This window comes from Hippocampus comes, unplaced genomic scaffold (assembly GCF_001891065.2).
Source record: "Hippocampus comes isolate QL1 unplaced genomic scaffold, H_comes_QL1_v1.1 scaffold158, whole genome shotgun sequence".
NCBI classification, from domain to species: domain Eukaryota; kingdom Metazoa; phylum Chordata; class Actinopteri; order Syngnathiformes; family Syngnathidae; genus Hippocampus; species Hippocampus comes.
The window spans coordinates 2893930-2914864 of record NW_017805548.1 but is presented as its reverse complement, the minus strand read 5'-3'; the positions used below and the strand labels follow the sequence as shown (position 1 = coordinate 2914864).

The window sequence follows — 20935 nt, the reverse complement described above, 5'->3', positions numbered from 1 at the left end:
GTTTGTTATATTACCGTATTATGTCATTTTATGTTAACTGTTCTCAGTTCTGCAAAGCGCTTTGTTACAACTGCAGCTGTTGTGAAAGTGCTGTATAAATAAAGATGTATTGCATTGTAATGGTACTTCAGCACATCCTGCACATGTTGCGCCGGAGAGCTGTTGGCTATTCATTCTACTGCCATTACATTGTCCAACACTGACAGCACTCATTTGAAATGATTTGCTTTTCTTTTCATTTTTGGTATTGCTTTTTTTTGGGGGGGGAGGGGTTACATTGCCTTATGTCATCGTGTTTGTTTATTCATTGCCACTTTCAAGTGTTTGTTGAGGCTAAATATCACTGCCGTCCAGCGGAATTATCGTCCATCCAAAATCATCAAAATAAATGGTGTGTTTGTTCAACATGGCCTCATTAAAGCGATCAGGCCATTTTCAACAATTCACATTCATAAATAATTTGAATTAATAAGACGTGTGGACTGACCAAGAGGATAGAGTTGTGAAAAAATATGAAGTTAGCCAAATTTTCACATCGGAGGATTTGCTGTGACGTTGATATGCATTTGTACATTTAAGATGCAAATGAATTGTCTGCACCACGATCAGTAGTCTGATTTGAATCTAGGATTATTACACAAGTGACTTTGAACTTGCCATCATTGAGGTTATTATTATCGTTTTTTTTTTTTTTTTTTTTTTTTTTTAACATGGTGAAATGAGGACATGACTGTGGACGAAAGTTCAACATTACATACATTTTTAAGGAAGGGTGGATCAAAAATCAGTGTGTGCAATGGGTATAACTTTTTCATATGCAGCATTACAAAATATTTTTTGCATTTAAAAGATCAAGGCATTCATTATGACCTCCTCCTCAATGATGACGATGTAAATTTACTGGACATTGGTGGATGAATGTCCAGCAGTTAAAAACAAGCACCTGTGTTAGGTACAAAAGCTGAATATATATATGTATATATATATATATATATATACATATATATATATATATATATATAAAATATAAATATACAATATTTTCCGCTTCGGAGTATAAGGCGCACCTTCAATGAATGGCCTATTTTAAAACGGTTTTCATATATAGGGTGCACCACATTAGTGGCTGAGGGTATGTTATGAAGCCACTAGATGGAGCTACGCTAAAGTGAATACAATACAATGTAATCCAGCTTTATTTATAAAGCACTTTTACAACCGCTGAAGCTGTAACAAAGCGCTTTACAGAACATTTAAAGTAGTACGTCCAAGAAATCAGAATATTGATCCATATATAAGGCACATCGGATTATAAGGCGCACTGCAATTTTGAGAAAATTGAATGATTTTAGGTGCGCCTGAAAATGCGGAAAATATGATACTTGCATAATACTTTCACTGGAATTCATTTGTGAAGAAAACACTCGGTAAATTGAGTGGCTGCTTTGATAGAAAGGCTGATATGACCCAAGCAAAAATAAAAAGTTATGAATAAAACCAAAGGAAACAATGTTTAAAAAAAGATTGAAGGGCATAGTTGTTCAACTCCAAATGACACATAATAGCATTCGACTTTGTACTTCCTGTACTCAAGTCAGGTGTCAATGTCATAACAGGTCACATTTAAGATTCTTCTCTTGTCTTTCACGCTGTAAATACTGAAAACTTTGGCTGCACCAGTTATTGCCTTCAGTTGCCGACTATAATGTTCAAAACACACCGATTACATTTTGCCAGACTAATGACATTGAAATTAATTCAAACGTCTACATCAAGGATGCCCACACTTTTTTTGAGCATGTGAGCTATTTATAAAATGACCAAATCCAAATGGTCTCCATTCAATCATTAAATTAATCTCTTTTTTTGTTTTGCTTTTTTTTTGTCTTTTTATTCATTCACTGCTGTTGACAGGCAACTCGATAGTATAAAACCGGGAGGCTGGCAGTGATTAAGTTAATGCCATGAGATCGACCAACACCCCCTTTGCGAGCTACTGGTCGATTGCAAACGACGCAATGGGCACCCCCGGTGAACATTAATCTATTCCTACAGTGAAAGCAGTGTGCCGCACTGCTTTTTCCAAATAGCCTTCGAGTCTTCTTTACCTTTTTACTGCTCTTATCTTTGAACTCTTCATCTTTCAAAGAAGATTTTTTTTTTCTCCACATCAAGCTACTACTGGCCTTGATCTTCTGTTCCTATTTCAGTGTGTTAATTTCATTTAGTGATTGAACGATTGGTCTTCTTTTTTTTTTTCATTTCTCAAATGAATGTGTATAGATTGTCCTGACCTGCAAAAGCGTCTAAGTACTGCCTCAAGTCTTCCTTTCAGGATGATGTGAGAGTGAGTGGATGTGTATATTATCAAGTGTGCTCGTATACCCCGCAGCTGCATTCAGGGTGACCCCAGAGAGACAGCTTCACTTCCTAATGACTCACACTTGAGGCTGTTGCCAGCATCGAGTGACGCAAGATTATTGTGACTAAATTTAGCATGATGAGCAGTCATCTCACGTTAATATGGGTCCAAGGGCTCAGCTGTCAAGAAAATATGCGCTACAGTGTTGGAAATCCATCTCGTTCATGAACAACTTCATAGAGGACACACTGTATTTGTTCTCTCTTTCCATTCATACTTGAAAAGTTATTTCGTCCGGGTTTAATTTTCCCATTGTCACATATTGTGAGAGGGCGTGTAAGTATTCTACAGCTGTCATGATTCACCCTCCATAGTGAAGAGAAATTATTTACAAAAGTTCAGGCGGCAGTTATTTAAGCAGCCTTTTTTTTTTTCACTGACCCGACACTGATATACAGTATGATCTCAGTTGTTTATTTTTAACTTCCTCTCTTGAAATGATAAGGAGAAAGAAAAAAAAAACAACAATTGAGTTGCCATGAAAATATATTAAATGAATAATAAATATAATCATGTATTATCTTGGTCTTGTGTTTTCATATCACAAAGACCTCACATTTGAACAGGCTTTTTCATCCACCGTTAGGTACATCAGATAATGACATATAATTGCTTTCCATATTTTTACCTACACTGATGGATTGGTTTTAGCATTATTCATTAGACTACATGGGATGGATGTCAAAGTAGCCCAAGCCACTTTTTGCTTGTATTAATGCTACGGCTTTCAAGCTCTTATGCTTTGCAACCCCTGACACAAATTACCTCTTTCCACACAAAGCGTTTCCTTATCATGGTCATCGGCTCTTTGACTGGAATGCTTTAAGGTTGGACCTTCTAAGCTCCAAGTGATACAGTTTCAATTTGCAAGCAGTCACATAATTGCATCTCTGACAGGACATCTTTATTTTTTTTTTCCCCCCACTGACTATTATTATTAAGGAGTGCCAAGAGTATAGGCATAGGCATAGTGGTACCTCTACTTACGAGCGTCTCTTCACATGAAATTTTCAAGTTACGAAACATCTCAACAGGAAAATATTGCCTCTTGTTGCAAAATACATTTCAAGATACAAAAGGTAAAAATACAGTATGGGCTGGGAGTCACAGCTCCGAGTTTGCTGAACCCAACATACGTATAGCTGATGTGCCATTGGCTATTACCGAGCATCATCCTGGCATCCCATTGGCTAAAAGGGACTTCTACTGTATGTGTATGTGTGTATTTAGGAGTTAGATAGACAGATAGATATGTGTCTATGCAGTGTCCTCGCCATTTGCCCCTGCGGGCCATGAGGTGTTCTGATAGTTTTACGTAAATGTGAATCACCCAGAAAAAGTTTTGACCAGTCGGGCGATCGCTCACTATGCTGATGTTTGCCTTGGACATTTTCGATGGCTTGTTAAAAGCCGACAAAAGCAAATATCCTTGGATCAGTTCTTTACAAAACGCCAGGCAAAAACCACTTCTGAGAGAGCACATGGACTAAAGAGGGCAAAAAAGTTAAATGACTCTTATTTTTACTCTTTGCTCTATTCTCTCATTTATTGTGCACTAATCTAATTGTAACATGTATTTGTTACATGTTTTGATGCATTTTTATGCTTTATGAAACATGTATGTCTGAATGTTGGGGGGCTTGGAACGAATTAAGGCATTTACATGGAAAATGCGTCTCTACTTACCAAATTTTCTAGTTAAGAAATTTCTTCCAGAACCAATGAATTTCTTAAGGAGAGGTACCACTGTATTTTTATGGTGTCTGGAACAGGGGTATATGATTGTTTTCAGGTGTGGAAAGAAACAACAGGATGTCTTGATGGAGGAAGCATGCTGGTGCACGGCCCATTTTGAAACCCCCTTCATCCCTTTGTTAGGGTCTTTGAAGGACTGTGGGTTTTATTTTCCTCTTTTATTAACTACACTGGTGCGGCCCGGTATTCGAATTGTTAGCGCGTCAACTTCACAGGGCAGAGGTTCAATTTCAGCTCCGGCCTTCCTGTGTGGAGTTTGCATTTTCTCCCCGTGCTTGCGTGCGTTTTCTCCGGTTTCCTACCACATTCCAAAAACATGCATGGCAGGCTGATTGAACACTCCAAATTGTCCCTAGGTGTGAGTGTGAGTGCGAATGGTTGTTCGTTTCTGTGTGCCCTGCGATTGGCTGGCAACCTGTTCAGGGTGTCGCCCGCCTACTGCCCGAAGACAGCTGGGATAGGCTCCAGCACCCCCCGCGACCCTAGTGAGGATAAAGCGGTTCGGAAAATTAATGAATGAATTAACTGTACTGGCAACATTAGGAACATTACCAGATGAAAATCGATTACCTGCTGAGAATACCAACACGTTCATTTCCTATTCCACTTGTCCTCATCAAGGTCATGGGTGTTGATTTATTGCAAGAGCCAAGGTACACCCTTGACACTTATCCAGTTAGTTGCAGGGCACATACTGTATATACTGTACGTAGGCAAACAACCATCCACACCAATAGGCTTGTCAGCGTCTTCCGTGAACTATTAAAACAGTGTTTTTGAAATGTTGGAGAAAGCTGGGGTATCCAGTACACTCCACACAAGTCGAGAGTCAAACTCAGAACTTCTTGACCGCAAAGCAAAGTTTCAAACCACTACCAGGTCATGGTGGAAAACACCACCCTAAAACCAAAAGCTGTTTTATAACAAGACATGCTGAGAAGTGAAGGTAAACCTGAGAGCCACTGCATGTTTAATTTGGAACACAGGTTGTCAAGATGAGTCTGTTAACAGTGTGATGAAATTTCAGGAGATATGAGGACGTTTATAGATGCACCTGTTTTTCCATGTTTCTGCTGATTTTGATTTGGAAAAAAAAAGTTCCCATCCACTTAACCATAAACCCTGTAGCCTGATGTTTGCTCATGTTAAATGTGATACTTTACTTCATTGTATTTGATTATTGCCTTACTGTAGAAAATTATGTTCCCCACTGTATTTATTTTCTGTGAACATGATCCCTTGACAAATGATGTACAGGTTTTGCTGAAAATAATGCAGAGGTAGACCTTAAAGCCTAAATTAGATCCAGATGTATGTCCAAGAGTTTTCTTTTTTTTAAATGTTGCTTTGCAAAGAGAGATTAGGATATTGGTTGCATTTTGATGAAAGAACAGTGCTGCATTTTGCAATCTCAGCTCAGGCCTTTACATATGGGATTCCCCATGTTTGAGTGGATTTTCTCAATGTACTCCATCTTCCTGCCACATCCCAAAATCTGCATATTAAATTAAGTGACTCTTCTCAACTGCCTTTAAATGAGCATGTGAGTGTGAGTGGTTGTCATTCAATATGTGTGGAGTGTATGTCAGACGAGCAGTCCACGGTACAGCCTGCCTCGCACCTTAAGTCAGCTGGGAGGCTCAGTTCACCCGGTACCCTGAACAGGATAAGAGGTAGAAAATTGATCGATGGACTATTTTATCTGAATCCAAAGACTTGGCATACACCAAAATTGCATTTCAAATGCATTGTAATGGATGGAATAAATGTGGGTTGTTTTTTTATTTTCTAATAAATGAAACCAAGGTTGTTTAGCCATAAATCCAAAAGCTGTATTGTTTTGGTGTTTTTTTTGGGTGCAAGCAACTGCTCCTGTTCAAAAGAACACTACACCTACAAGTAAGGCATGCTGGTGGTGGCAGCATCATGCTTTAAAGCTGTTTTTCTTCAACTGGAACAGGGGCTGAAGACAAAATGGCAGGAATTGTGAGCAGTCAGTCACAAAACATTCAGGCCTCTGCTAGAAAGAAAGAAAAAAAAAACGAATGAACGAATGATTGTATTACTTTCACTCAACATCATAAATCCAAAAATGTTGAACAAAATAAAATAACAGCTAAGCGAAAAGGGTTACATTTGAAGTCCAGCTTATAATTGCTGTGTTATCTTTCACTTCAAGTTAAACAAAGAATACTTGTTCACAGCACTTTGTATATACTTAACCAGAACATACAGTATAACTTTGTAACCATAAAACTGAATACAAGCTAGTACTGTACGCATTTGAACCCCAAAACATTGACATCTACATGTATTATATACTATTCATTACTTATGTATTTTACAAAACAAAACCAAAAAAAATGTTGCAATAATCTACACTTTTGAAAAAATGTAATTCTTCTACTTTGTTTTTAACTGAATGACACTTTTACTTTCTGTAATATAGATGATTCCACGTTGTTGTTCTATAGACTGATTTGTAGTTATGTATGTGTGGTATGAAATCTGGGTTGTTTCACATTCCCTCCCCCTCATGGGCCCCCGTCCACCACTTCCATACTCAAATATTTGGGAAATATATCCTGGCAAAAATGGCAAGAAAAGCCTCCTAGAACGCCTAACGTGTATTTGGGGTTATTCAGAAAATGGTGGCAGGTGTTTTCTGAATACCCTTTTATCATGAATTTGAGTTGAACACCGTCACATCTTGGTTATTGGTATTGGTACAATTGTATAATCACATTATTGTAGTCGTTTAGTCTGACTTCCCCATTCAAAATGATGATTCTTTTCAATTGAGTTGTACAAACCTGTACAGCTCAATTGAAAAGAATCATCATAGGTCCGATTAATGGTGGAAAGGATTTGAAAGGATATACCTCTATTTACGGAATCATTTGGTTCTGGAAAAAAACATCTTAACTGCGTCCTCAACTTTTTTTGCCCTCTTTAGTTCATGTTCTCTCTCAGAAGAGGTTTTTGTCTGGCGTTTTGGAAAGACCTGATCCAAGGACATTTGCTTTTGTCGGCTTTTAACAATCCTTCGAAAATGTTCAAGGCAAACATCAGCATAGTGAGCGATCGCCCGACTTACGAACACTTTTTCTGGGTGATTCACATTTACGTAAAACTATCCAAATGCCTCACGGCAAGGAGCGAAAGATGAGGACGCTGCATCGACAAATATCGATCTATTTATCTGTCAACACACACAGACACATACGGTAGAGGTCCCTCTTAGCCAATGAGATGCTAGGATGATGCTAGGTAATAGCCAATGACAGAGCAGCTATAAGTATTTTGCGTTCAGGAATCTTGGCGCTGCGATTAGCAGCCCATATTGTATTTTTACCTTTCGTATCTTAAAATTTGTTTCGTAACAAGAGGCAATATTTTCCTGTTGAGACCTTTCTTATCTTGAAAATTTCATATGAAGAGCCAGCTGTTTGTAAGTAGAGGTACAACTGGATAAAATAATCTAACATTTGAACAGAGGTGTGTAGATTTTTCATATCAACATTTATATTCACGGTATACATATATTGCCATTTGACAAAAGTTAATAAAGGTTATAGTAACCCATGACTATTGTCTAAAATGAAGCCAATATGTTGGGGATAACAGCATTTGAGTATGACGAGTTGCTGACGGCAATCATTTTTTAGTAAAGAAGTAATCTTATTAATTACTTTTCTTGTTATTTCAACGCCGTTGCCGTTAGTGATCATGTTATGTGCCACTTTACGACAAAGTGCTGTGGCATTAGCATTTCAGAGATATTTAGGTATGTTTAGAGTTACTGCTAATGCTAGTACACTCAGGTACACATTTATCGTTTTGTTTTTTTTGTTTTTTTAAATTCATTCAGCTATTACAAACAGTTTACATTACAGATAGCACAAAAAAACATACCGGTACTTAGTTTGCTGAGCATCTAATAAGCAAGGCAGTAACTAGATTGTAACTCAATTACTTTTGGGAGAAAGTAAGTGAGTGAACGATAACTCATTACTTTTTTCAAGTATAATGGCCAACACTGTTTGTTGGTAAGACACGATTAGTGATGAACCCTTTGTTTGTGTACTGCGTTCACAGGACGAGTTCTACACAGCGTCATCTGAAGTCCGTCTTCCACCTTCCAGTCCTTCTTTCTTCTTCTTCTTCATCTCTGCCTGTATTTCTTCCTGTCAAATCAGCTGTTACACAGCATGCCTCGATGTTTGCCAGCAACACCAGCAGAAGCATTATGGAAGTGAAAGAGCGACGTCCATACTGCTCGCTCACTAAGTCCCACAAGGACAAGGAGGCAGCATACCTTGGTGAGATAGCTGACATGTCTTAATTCATTTGTTCCCATTCATTAATGGTTTCCCTCATGGATTCCTTGGCGCTTGTAAACTATTCTTTAAAAATGTCAGTCCTCCGTTGCTCCAGTGTTACTCTTGGATGAAACTACTACTACTGTAACGACTGAAGTGTGACATCATCCTGCGTGTTAGAAATTTCTCTTCCACTCATGTCATTTGTATTCTCCAGGAGACAGTGAAGACTGTGCTATTGGCCACCAAGAAGTGCGCGTCCCAACTCAGAAGTCTTATTCCTCCAGTGAGACACTCAAGGTCCTTGACCAACAACAAGACCATACTCGGTGAGGAATCAAATTACACTCATCGTCACAAGCGGCATTTCTACTACACAGCAGTGATTTGCCTTGTCATGGTTGCACTCACTTAGTGTCAAAAACAAGTTACGGCTCGGTAATGTACAATGTGCTGGGCAGTAGTGGTTCCAAGCAGGCTGTACTAGGATACTAATGGTGACTAAGAACACTCATGATTGCCCGTTACTACATTACAACATTGGATTTTCTCACGTCGTGTTATAATTAGACGGTAGATGTGGGGGGACTGTAGTTTGATTTCCAAAAAACTGGACACTCAGGCTCAAGATACTGAAATGATACTCAAAATATGCCATACATTATAATTGTAATCATTTTAAAGTAGGACTGCACGATCTTGGAAAAACATCCGAGATGCAATATATGCGTTCCATATTGCAATATTGATGATATGACATCATTATCTAAAATAAAATAAATATGAATATATTATCTATTTAAGCAATGCCCCTAGATATCTTTCTCCTATTGGATGTGCTATTATCACAATGCTAATATTTTTTCAACACATTGTGTTGTCCAAATTTAAATTATGCCTCCTCTGTATGGTTAGTAAATAAACAAAACAAAACAACATCATAAGAAGCGTTCTTTTGAAGTCTTACCTAAATGTGACAATGTTTTAAATAACACTTTGCCTGTTTAAAAAAAAAAAAAAAAAAGGTTTTCATTCATTATAAAGGAACAATTCAAGTCGTAAGATTTTTTTGAGATTGTGGTGTGATAACTGAACCTGGATTCTGCTGTGGACTGAATGGGCGCTAACCATGGGCAAATGCCAGCGTGCCAGAGGGTCGCGGCTTGCAGCAATGCATAGAGTGAGAGAAAGAAAAAAAAATAAACTGGTTCTTTTTTGGAACGATGAACTTAGTGGTCGACTGATCAGCGCGTCGACCTCACAGTGCAGAGGTGCAGCGTTCGATTCCGGCTCCGGCCTTACTGTGTGGAGTTTGCTTGTTCTCCCTGTAACTGTGTGGGTTTTATCTGAGTACCCCGGTTTACACCCACATTCCAAAAACATGCGTGGCAGGTTAATGGAACCCTCGAAATTGTCCTTTGGTGTGACTGTGAGCGTGAATGGTTGTGATTGGCTGGCAACCAGTTCAACGCATGCCCCGCCTACAGACCAAAGACAGCTGGGATGGGCTCCAGTACGCCCTGCGACCCTTGTGAGGATAAGCGGATCAGAAAATGGATGAATGGATGGATGAACTTTGAACCGAACCAGGTAATTTTCAAATTAGTGAGCTGAACTTTGATCAAATTCAGGTAGGAAATGAACTTTCCCAACGCTGGTCTTTTTCTTATCTGGGAGGATCAGGTCTGAACTCTGAACATGATCAAAAATACAGATATGTCAGTCGTGCACATTTCAAAACAAAACAAAATGAATTAATTTTCCGAGGATGTCAAGAGGAATACCTAAATGTCATGAAGGTCTTTTTTTTTCCACAACATAAACATTTATGTTTTGACAGGTTATTTTGTGGGACATCAAAAGGACACAAGGACATGGTTCATCATGAACAAGACAATTACAACATAGACGGTGAGTATTAATTTTATTGCATACACAGAATTGTTTTTGACACAAGAGACTCGGATCATCATTGAGAATTTGGAGCAAAATGACTGCTTCCAATATGTATCAACATTTCGTTTGCTTTTGTGATTCGAAAAAAAATGCCGCTAGCATTTAATACATGTGTACATTTTGTAAATGCATGCCAATGAAATAAGATCTCACTGTTACATTCTCTGATATGAAATGAATTGCATACAGTAGAGAAATACCTGTAGTTGCCACATTATGCAAGAGTAAACGCATAATTAAGTCTCTAATGAAGGGGCAGGGATTCCCAAAATAACGCATTTTAAGAAAATAAGAAAATATGCCGAACCCCAAAGTTGTTCTCTAGTGCCAATTAACACAGTATCAATTTGGAGAAATTCTTATCTGCTTCTTTTTCACAGTTTGCCTAATTGGAGCTCATTTCAAATTAATAGAACTTTTAATTGGAGAGCAGCACTCTTCATCTTCAGCTGTGACATTAATTACAGAAAGCTTTTATAATTCCCCTTTCATTGGCTGATTAAAGATGAAAAGGGACATTCTGCGATTTTTCAGATAATTTGTTTGCCTCCTTTTCATTTATATTTCAAAGGACTGATATGCATGTCATTCGAAAACCTGACTTCATGTTGGGATAGGAAGAAGGCAAATTTCACCTCCATACTTAAATATGCATTTTCAAATGTGTTTCATTGCTTTTCCTTATACAAAAAAAGTATTTTTGGTCTTAAAAAGAAAAAAAAATGAAATGTGAATTAGTATCTTCCAAATTAAAGGCATTTGCAGGTGCAATTTTATTTTATTTATTTTTTATTCAACTTCTCCTTGAAAACTAAAACCAAAATACATAAGTGACATGGTCATGACAGGAAATGGCCACATGGACCAGAACTTTTAAGTTGGACCGTGTTGTTTGTCCAATTTGCTGCAGAACGTGTGGTTTTCATCTTGGTGGGCAACCATCAGACAAACGACAATCATTTCCAGTGAACGCCACCATCATGTTCGAATCCACAAGCAATCATCTGACTGTGACTCATTCATGAGGGCAGATGGCATCTTCATGATGACTGCTCGATGCCCCCTATCCCCCCACTTTCACAATACCCATTCATCCATTTTCTACTGCTTACGTTTGCAATGTAATGACTGTATTTTTGGTTAAATAGGCAAGCGGTAAGCCACAAGAACACACACGTGATTGTGAGATTTGAGTTAGAAAGCATTTTAGGTGAAGAGATACTTCACATTACAGTGGCCAATGCTGTCTGGAAATTTAGACAACTGACAATAAACACAATACTTCATCATGGTGCTGCTGATGCCTGCACGCACAGCAAGAGAGGATCCAAAAGGCACGACCTCGGCCTCGGCCCACCACAGCTCGAAGAGCAGACGGCTCCCTCCAATGTAACACAGGAAAATAAATGACTATTGCTCAAGTATAATAAACAATAAATACCATGAAAAATTTTGAATGTGAAAGCTCCATTACTCTAGAGCAGGGGTGGCCAACCAGTCAGAGACGAAGAGCCAATTTTTTTACTGTGTTACTGCAAAGAGCCACATCGTACCCTTCCTCGCGTGTGCACACACACACATTTTTGCCCAAAGATCGACTTTTGAAGCGACCAACTTCGAACGATCGACCCGATCACGCACGGGCAAGCGCACACACGCACACACACACACACACACACACACACACACACACACACACACACACACACACACACACACACACATACAGACACGCACACACACACGCTCGCATGCACGCGGGTGCCCACCCATGCACTCGCGCACAAATGCACGCACACCACGATGAGCAACAGTCGGAACGGGCCAAAAATGCGAACGCTAAAGACACAAGCAAACAAATCTTTTATTCCCACCCATTTCCTCCTCCCACCCCTTGCGGTCGACTTGGGATCAGTTCGCTGGCTCCCGGTCGATTGCGTTCGACATATTGGGCACCCCTGCCTTAAAATCAGAGATAATTCGCTGACTAGCATAGCGCTTAGCGCCGTTGTTTGCGCATGATCGGTGATGCAGTCATCTGATTGGTTGCCCTCTATGTCAATCAAGTAACGGGATTGATGATAGGCTGACGTAGTACGTTCTGTGTATTTAGCGCCTTTGTTTGAATGGCGTCGCCACTGCCGAGGCGTTTTCGCCGCTTGTCATGTGAAAGCCCGGGAGCCGCATTGAACCAGCCAAAGAGCCGCATGCAGCTCGCGAGCCGCAGCTTGGCTACCACTGATCTAGAGACTCAAATAATTCAAAGAACGGAAATGACAGATTAAACTATAAGACCCATATAAAAATATATACCGGTAGTAATTAAAGACTCAAAGTACTAACAATTAGGAAAAGTTAATTCAGGAATTTAGTGTGCACAAAAAGGTGATTTTTTTTTTTTTGGAAAGAACTTTGAAATTACTTTTTGTGTAAAAGTTTATTCTATTTTCAGTTTTTCTCCACACCTTTATTGTTACCCACTCGCGCTCAATCATGCCGCTGAACTCACTGCTACCAGATATAGATGACCAATCGGTAAATACGTGCTCCTTTTGAGTTGCATGCCTGTAGATAACACTGGATCAAGCCTCATCTTGGAGCGTCGTGCATAACGGCCACCACCTTGAAGAAGGAGTCCCGCAATGGTCCTACCCCTCCACTTATTTTATTTCTATTGAGACTCTTGGCATGAACATACTTCAAAAAGTCCTAACTCACAGATTTTTTAAAGTCATTTTCACGTGGTCTATTTTGTTGAAAATGTCAGTCATGTGGCTACAAGACAAAAGAATAAGTGTGGGTTGAAAATATTTCTTCACTCAATTTTTTTTACTGTTAACACTGTTACGTAAGTTGAAAAATAAGACCTGCAATGAATCCAAAATTAATATTAAATATAAAATATATTAAGTTATATAAATATGCTTTACAATATACTCTACATAATATTATGTATACTATAATACCTAATTCCTTTTAGTTTCTGTTTTTATTTCCTAACTACAGCAACAAATATTAGGACTACAAAATAGCAGCTTATTAAAACAATGCAGTTAATGACATTTTTTTTTTTTTCATAAAAGCTGTTAAATGCATATTTAATACAACTGAGTGTCATAGCATGTTCAAAAAATGAAGGGCTTACCTCTGGCTTGCAGTATGGCAGCTATGATCAGCTGGCACAGTTCTCTTGGGCAGCCGTCAATTCTTTTTTTTTTTTTTCACCAAGCATGAGTTCGTGAAAAGACATTTTGACAGGCTGTCGAAGTCGCGACACAACGGCACTGAAATAACCATCTCGCCGGCGGCCCTTCTGCGGACATTCAGTGGGGAGTCAGCCTTGTCTAGCCAGCCGCCACAACAATCGTTCATTGGCTACTTAAAAATAAAAGCAAAACAAGTACTGTACTGTAATGCTACATGTATGACAATGCCTTTTATTTCAAAGTTGGCGCTAACTTGACCGTGATGGCAGGTCTGACCACTGCTGACTGACTGAGTTGCTTCATATGCAAATGAGCAGTTCCAGCCTTGAATCTGGTACACTATATATATATATATATATATATATATATATATATATATATATGTATATGTGTGTATGAGATGATCTTGGTCCCCAGTTCCAAAATCCAGTCAGTGCCCCTGGACTAATTCCGATTCACCTCTCGATGATCTTTCTCTCCTTGGATTTTAATTAGATTCACAGTTTTATAATAGCTACTTTTAAACACATATTTGTCTTTCAATATGAATTCAATTATGCATTGGATGAATTCATGTCATTCCATACACCCATTTTTTGATCCGTTTATCCTCACAAGGCTTGCAGGGGGAGCCTATCCCAGCTGTCTTTGGGCAGTAGGCCGGGTCCACCCTAAACTGGTTCCAGCCAATCGCAGATGAATGAATGAGTCACTGATATTCACAATGTTTGTATGTACATTTGTCAACATAAATTAAAACACCCATTTTGAAAAGTCATCTTTTGTGGGTGAACATTTGACATCTGTGATCAATGTCCCACATTTATGGGAGTGTTTTTGCAGTATTTGTTGTATGACAGAAATGATTGATTCTGAAAGGAAACTCAAGCTTTTCTTTCAAATCTTTTTGGGGTGCACTCACGTTGAGCCCTAAACAGTATGTTCTTCAGCTTGTGAATATATTTTACAAAACAATTCTTTTAATGGTATTGGTCTTAATTCATAGAGTTTAAACAGATGACTCATTGCAAATACCTAATAATAACTAAGATTTTGTCAATGAACAGCTGTTCTTTCATAAATATGATGCATGCTATCAAAAATGTCATCACTATAAAACAATGGTTCTCAACCTGGGTTCGATCGAATCCCAGGGGTTCGGTGAGTCGGTCTCAGGGGTTCGACAGAGCCTCTGCCATGAAGGGTCAGACACATGCGACTCAACATATTAGTTATGACACACCCGCTTGGCCATCACGGGCTGCAGATGATCAAATGACATTGCTTGTCCAATCAATACTGTGGGAAATTCGCTTCGTAGTCAACGTGTACATCGTTCAATTAAAAAAAAAAAAGTATACTTATCCTTTGAAATTTTATTAACTTTTTTCCGTTTTTAATGAATGTGCCTCATGAAGGGTTCGGTGAATGTGCATATTAACTGTTTGGGTTTGGTACCTCGAAAAAGGTGAAGAACCACTGCTATAAAGCATAATTTATGAGGGTCAGTGATTTATACTATAACTGTCTTGTTTAATTCATTGCCTAACCTCAGAGACCTTTTTAATTATACCTGTCATTGCAATCGATTGAACTTGGCATATTGTGTGCTTGTTACAGATTTTCATTCAATTGTGCAATATACTTTGAAATATTTTTGCTTCGCAGAAAAAATAAATAAATAAATCAATAAATCATTCAATACAGTCCCTGAGATGTGATTGTGAGCGTGAATGGTTGTTTGGTCTATGTGTGCGATGCGATTGTCTGGCTACCAGTTCAGGGTGTCCTCGCCTACTGCCTGAAGACGGCTGGGATAGGATCCAGCACGCCCGTGACCCTTGTGAGGAAACGTGGATTAGAAAATGGATGGATGGATGGATCATTCAATACAAAGTATTTACAAATGTAATACCTTATTCATACTTTTCATCACAAAAAGTTCCCTGTTTTCAAATATAGAGTTCAAATACTAATAAAGGTTTTCTTATCTTATCTTAAATTCTTGTTGTTGTCTTGTGATGCTTTGGCTGGCTTTCATTTATGTAAGAAGCCATGCATCCATTTTCTATTCCGCTCGTCTTTGTTCGGGCCATTAGGAAGCTGCAACCCATCCCAGCGGCTGACTTTGGACGAGAGGCCAGGTACACTCTGACCACCAATCAATTGCAGGACACAGACAAAAACAAATCACTCACATCCACAGCTATGGGCTATTTTGATTCGTCAATGATTTTTTTTCAGGTGTGGGAGAACTGAGACAGATGTGTTAACCACTTACTCGCCGTGCTGCCATCAACTGAATGTTTTTATCTATGTTGCCTCAAATGGTTCTCGTAACATTCAAACGGCCTTTTTTTTTTTCCAGGTCATCATTTAAATCTTCGTCAACTGGGCATCTGTGAGCCTCCATCACGCCATGGCCTAGTATTCTGCTCTGAGATGTCGCTCCCCCACCGTAGTTTCTCTGTTGCTCCAGCCCAGGCCCGAGATGTGGATAGTCAAGCCATGAGATCACCAGAGAGAGCTATGCGGCTGTGGGACCGCGGGGGTTTGGGCAAGTCGTCCCAGAGGAGCTCCTGTTTGTCCAGCCGCTCCAACTCAGTGCTGACTCTTACCGATACCGAACACGAGAACAAGTCTGACAGTGACAACGGTAAGACGAGATTTTTGTTTTCTCTCGTTATGACTCTAGCTCGGATTATTCCATAAACCACACTTTCGATTACTTTCCATGGCCTTGAAACGATTAAAATATCCTACGACGTCATTGCAAAATGACAGCGAAGTGTCTTTCAGTTCTTGAGAAAAATCTAGATACAGTGTACAATGATAGAGTAATCATCCCTGAACTGGAGGGTTCGGATTTGATCCTGAAACCTAAGTGTAACCCACCTATAAGCCCCTACTTGTGATGTTGTGTCACCAGCGTGTGAATGAACTGTGATTGCATGAAAGAGGTGACGTGAGATGTGTAAGTATTCTCAGAACCTTGAAGGACCATCAAGGCTACCGTCAACGAAGGCGGAGATGAAAAGAAATGACACTGGTTTAATGTTTTGACAACACACACCCACAATTTCTCTCAATCAGGTTATAAAAGTTTGCACCGAGTTAGAAATTGGTCCACATAAGCCTTTGGAAAATACATTTGGCGTCATATGTGTGATGCATGTTCACTGACTTCACTTTCCAAAAATCGGTAAGGCTAACAAAACGAAGGATGTGGATGTTGCATATACTGCTCGGTTTACAGGTATGTAGGTGCCTCTTTGTGGCCGTGTTTGCGTTTATGCCTGTTCACTATCCTCAATTTTGCCAACAGGTGTGATTTTCATCATTAATAACGGAAATTATTCTTTTTTTTCTACAGCCACATTAATGCATACACATTCACAAACAGAGCCTACAATGTATTTTCATTAAGATATACTAACCCACTCCTGAGTGAGTCTTCATTACAAGACGATGCGATAATTAACACTGAGCTGAAGCGCTGAGTCGCCGCTTTTCCCATATTAAGTTTGATAATGTTTTTATTAGATGACATTATGTTGTGTATGGCAGAGCTCGGGAGAATACACTCCTCCTGTAAAAGTGAGTAGTCGTCAAGTTTTCAATGGCTAATTGACACTTAAATATGCAGCTGTTTAGCTTTGAGTGGGTGTTTGGTGTGCAGCTCATTTTATTAAGCCTGTGCTATCTCCCATTTCCATGTTTGATTAAATAGCTGAAATGCAAACACACGGTCACTTGTGGGGCCGCTTGGATCTGAGTAGATATCCTGCTTGCTTCTTATGATAGTGCTTGCTGCATCACTCTCAGGGTGGCGAACTCTGCTGACAACTTACTCTCGCTGGACTGCTAACGCTAAAGAAACGGTGTTCTCCCTGAAATACATTTTAAGCAATCATTAGTCATTCATGGAAATAGGCAGAAGTGTTGTGACGTTTACACTTTTCACCTCGAATATGGGCAATAACATGAGTAAACTTTAGTGAATTATTTTGTGCTATGGAATAAGAAAACACCGTCCTGTGGCTCAAGAAGTCACGCTCATTGACTGTTTTTTTTTAAGTTGATAGTTTTATATTTATGGCCCAGAAGTGCTTTTCATACATTGACGGTAATTATGACTTTACAGTATTTGTTCATGATCAACTACAGCAAGGGTGTCAAACTCATTTTTGTAGTGGGCCACATTGTAGTTTTGGTTTCCCTGAGCGGGCCATTATGACTGTGTGTTTGATCATGTCCATATTATTACATATACAGTGCACAACACATTGGTGGATAACTAGTTTTGAAACTAGAAGTCAAGAATAATGGTTAGTTCAGCCATTGTTTACGTTAATGTAATAAGTACAAAATGACAATTTTAGATTTTGGTTAAGCATCATCATCGAAGCATCATGGAAAAGCTGACATGCTTGATTTGCTCTCCCGGGCCATACAAAATGATATGGCGGTCCAGATCTGGCCCCCAGGACTTGAGTTTGACGCCTGTGGACAACAGCATGTTCCAACTTGCTTACACATTCGAGTTATGTCACCACTGTAGGAAAAAGAACAGTTTCATAAACTAAGGAACTGTTGCACAATGAAATTGACTGAAGGATATATATATATATATATATATATATATATATATATTTTTTTTTTTAAATCCCACAACATTTCTGGGAAAATAATAAACACCCCGCTCTCTCTCTCCCTCTCTCTAAACGAAGTGAATATCAGGAAATTCCTGAAAGGTCAACTCAACTTCAGGTGGACTTGATCAATTTTCTTTTGTTCCTCACAGATGGGCTGTTTGTACAGTGAGAAAGTGAAACCATCCACATTTAGATCAAGGGAACGATAATTAATCAACATCTTTTAAAAAAGTTATTTGGATTTTTTGCAGCAATCAAATTGTTATTCCAAAAAGAAAAAGAATCCTAACAATCCTTGGAAGCAACAGATATGAAACAGAAACAACAAAAGCAAACAAACAAACAAACAAACAAAAAAACCCAACAAGAAAAGTAGATTTTTTCACTTAACTGGTAAATGGGTGCAATCATTTCTTGAACCAAAATCACTTGATTGACACAAGCTCTTGAGTAGTAGAATACAATGAGCTGAATAGAAAATAATTGCTGGAATATATGAGCACGTCAACATTTGACCTTGACTGATTCAGAATGCAAATTCCACAAAATCCGGCATTTTCTGTACCCATTGTCAGGGTAGCGAATGTGAGGCCAGATTTTTTTAACGACAATGTACATATACTAACAAAATAAGTCAAATAGCATTTTTTCTTACCATTGCCTTTAATGTCTAACACAGTGTTTCTCAAATAGTGGGGCGCGAGGCTCCATCAAGGGGGGCGCGTTTGACCTCGGGGAACATGCTTTTTTATTTTTTTTACTGTCCTAAAATAACATGCAGTTGCACCTCCACTACGTTAAGGGGCAGTGGCGCTCGCATTGCGCAGGGATCATTCTCAGGGAGGAAATATGACGAGGCGTATGTAGCGCTTGGCTTCAATGCGACTGCGGTGGCAGACGAGGAAAGATCGATGTGCTTACTGTGTCTAAAAATTTTGGTAGCGGACAGCATGAAGCCAAATAAATTAAGGCGTCACTTAAAGACATTACACCCCAATCACACTGATAAGCTGCTTGAGTTTTTTTCAGCGAAAACGTGCCGAATATTGCCAACAATCATGCCGCTTTGTGACTGCTACTTCAGTAAACTAAAATACTGTACAGGTCCCGGCTACACATTGAGCAGGAGCCGAGAGTTGCTGTGTCCTGCTTCAAACCTCGCTTCGAAAAGCTGTGCATTGCAAAACATGCTCATTGTAGCAATTAATCAAGAAATCCTCTTTGATTTAAAAAAAAAAGAAAAAGCACAAATTCTTTTATGTTTTTGTTTTGCTGGTTAAAGTTTTTTTAATATTGTGTTCCTGAGATAATGTTGGTGATTAGTTTGAATGCATTATTCGTTGTTGATTTTATGTAATTTTATTTTTCAGTATAGTATGGTTTGACATGGTCAGTCAAAAAATTTTTATTGTTAAATTAAGGATTTAATGTTATTTTTGAATTTCAGATGCACTTTAAATCTTTTCTGTTCCAGTTACTAAAGCTATTCTTTGTTGTAAATTGGTCCATAAAGTTGGTCCATATTTATTTTTTTATTTTATTCTCTTATACGTTAATAAGGATACAGTGTTATGCAAAGGCGTCCTTATAACAATTTTATAGACAAATGATACTATTTATAGTCGTGCGGGGGGGGGGGGCGCAAGATGTTTTCCTCTTCCTTGGGGGGGGCATGACAGAAAATAATTGAGAACCACTGGTCTAACATGTCACACAATTTTAAGTATAAGATGGAACATTTTCGTCACTTCATGACTGTATCATATTAAGAAAAATCATGCGAGTGACTTGCTGTTGCGAGGTCAAATGGGACAAACAAGAAAGAGCGATTTCTTGACCTCACTTTTTTGTACCTCCTCTTTTTTGCTGTTTCTCCCCAATACTCTTGGCCAGGGGTGGCCAACCAGTCAGAGACTCAGAGGCATTTTTTTTTTTTACTGTGTTACTGCAAAGAGCCACATCATACCCATGGGCACACATAAACATCATCCCATTCCTTCCTCACACACACACACACACACACACACACACACACACACACACACACACACACACACACACACACACAGAAAGAGAGAGAGAGAGCTCTGCTCAGCCAGAGTTATTGTAAATGTCACACATCAACATGATCATGGCAGAAATTGACTCCTACAGTACCACAGGCCAGTCATTTTCAACAATGAATATTGTGTGGACTGTCTCACACACACAAACCCTCAGTTCAACCAAGTGCAAAAACAAAAATATAATAATGTTTTTCTCTTACTATGCATGTTGCTTAGCGCCTGAGTGCAGGAACTTCTGGCATTCCTTCTCTTGAACAATCCTCTTCAAATGTGGCTTGTATTCCGCTGTTGCCACTCGAAGCAGGCACTGTCTGCATGCGAGCTGGAGCGGTTACTGACTACTTGGGTCAGCTTGCCACACATTTGACCGAAGATCGAATTTTGAAGCGATGAACCTCCTGCGATCGACCTGATCGTGCACGTGCAAGCATTGAAGTCAAAGATGGCGCCCGAGTAGGCAGCCATCTGCAAGTGCTCTCATGAGCCTTGCTTTTTTTGTTGTTTTTCTGTTTGTTTTGTCACTTTGTGTTTGTTGTTACGTCGTGTGGACCTG

General features: G+C 39.1%; 1 protein-coding gene across 6 annotated transcripts in view; it reads left to right on the top strand.

Annotated features, from left to right (window-relative positions):
• tenm3 (teneurin transmembrane protein 3) overlaps positions 1 to 20935 on the top strand; it is a 329661-nt gene that overhangs the window by 48515 nt on the left and 260211 nt on the right. For all 6 annotated transcript variants that reach the window (XM_019879750.1, XM_019879749.1, XM_019879748.1 and 3 more), the window contains exons 3-6: positions 8276 to 8499; positions 8717 to 8828; positions 10340 to 10410; positions 16030 to 16317. In XM_019879750.1, the coding sequence (XP_019735309.1) occupies positions 8397 to 8499; positions 8717 to 8828; positions 10340 to 10410; positions 16030 to 16317 (574 nt within the window). In that variant the 5' untranslated portion in view covers positions 8276 to 8396. The remainder of the gene's footprint in view (positions 1 to 8275; positions 8500 to 8716; positions 8829 to 10339; positions 10411 to 16029; positions 16318 to 20935) is intronic.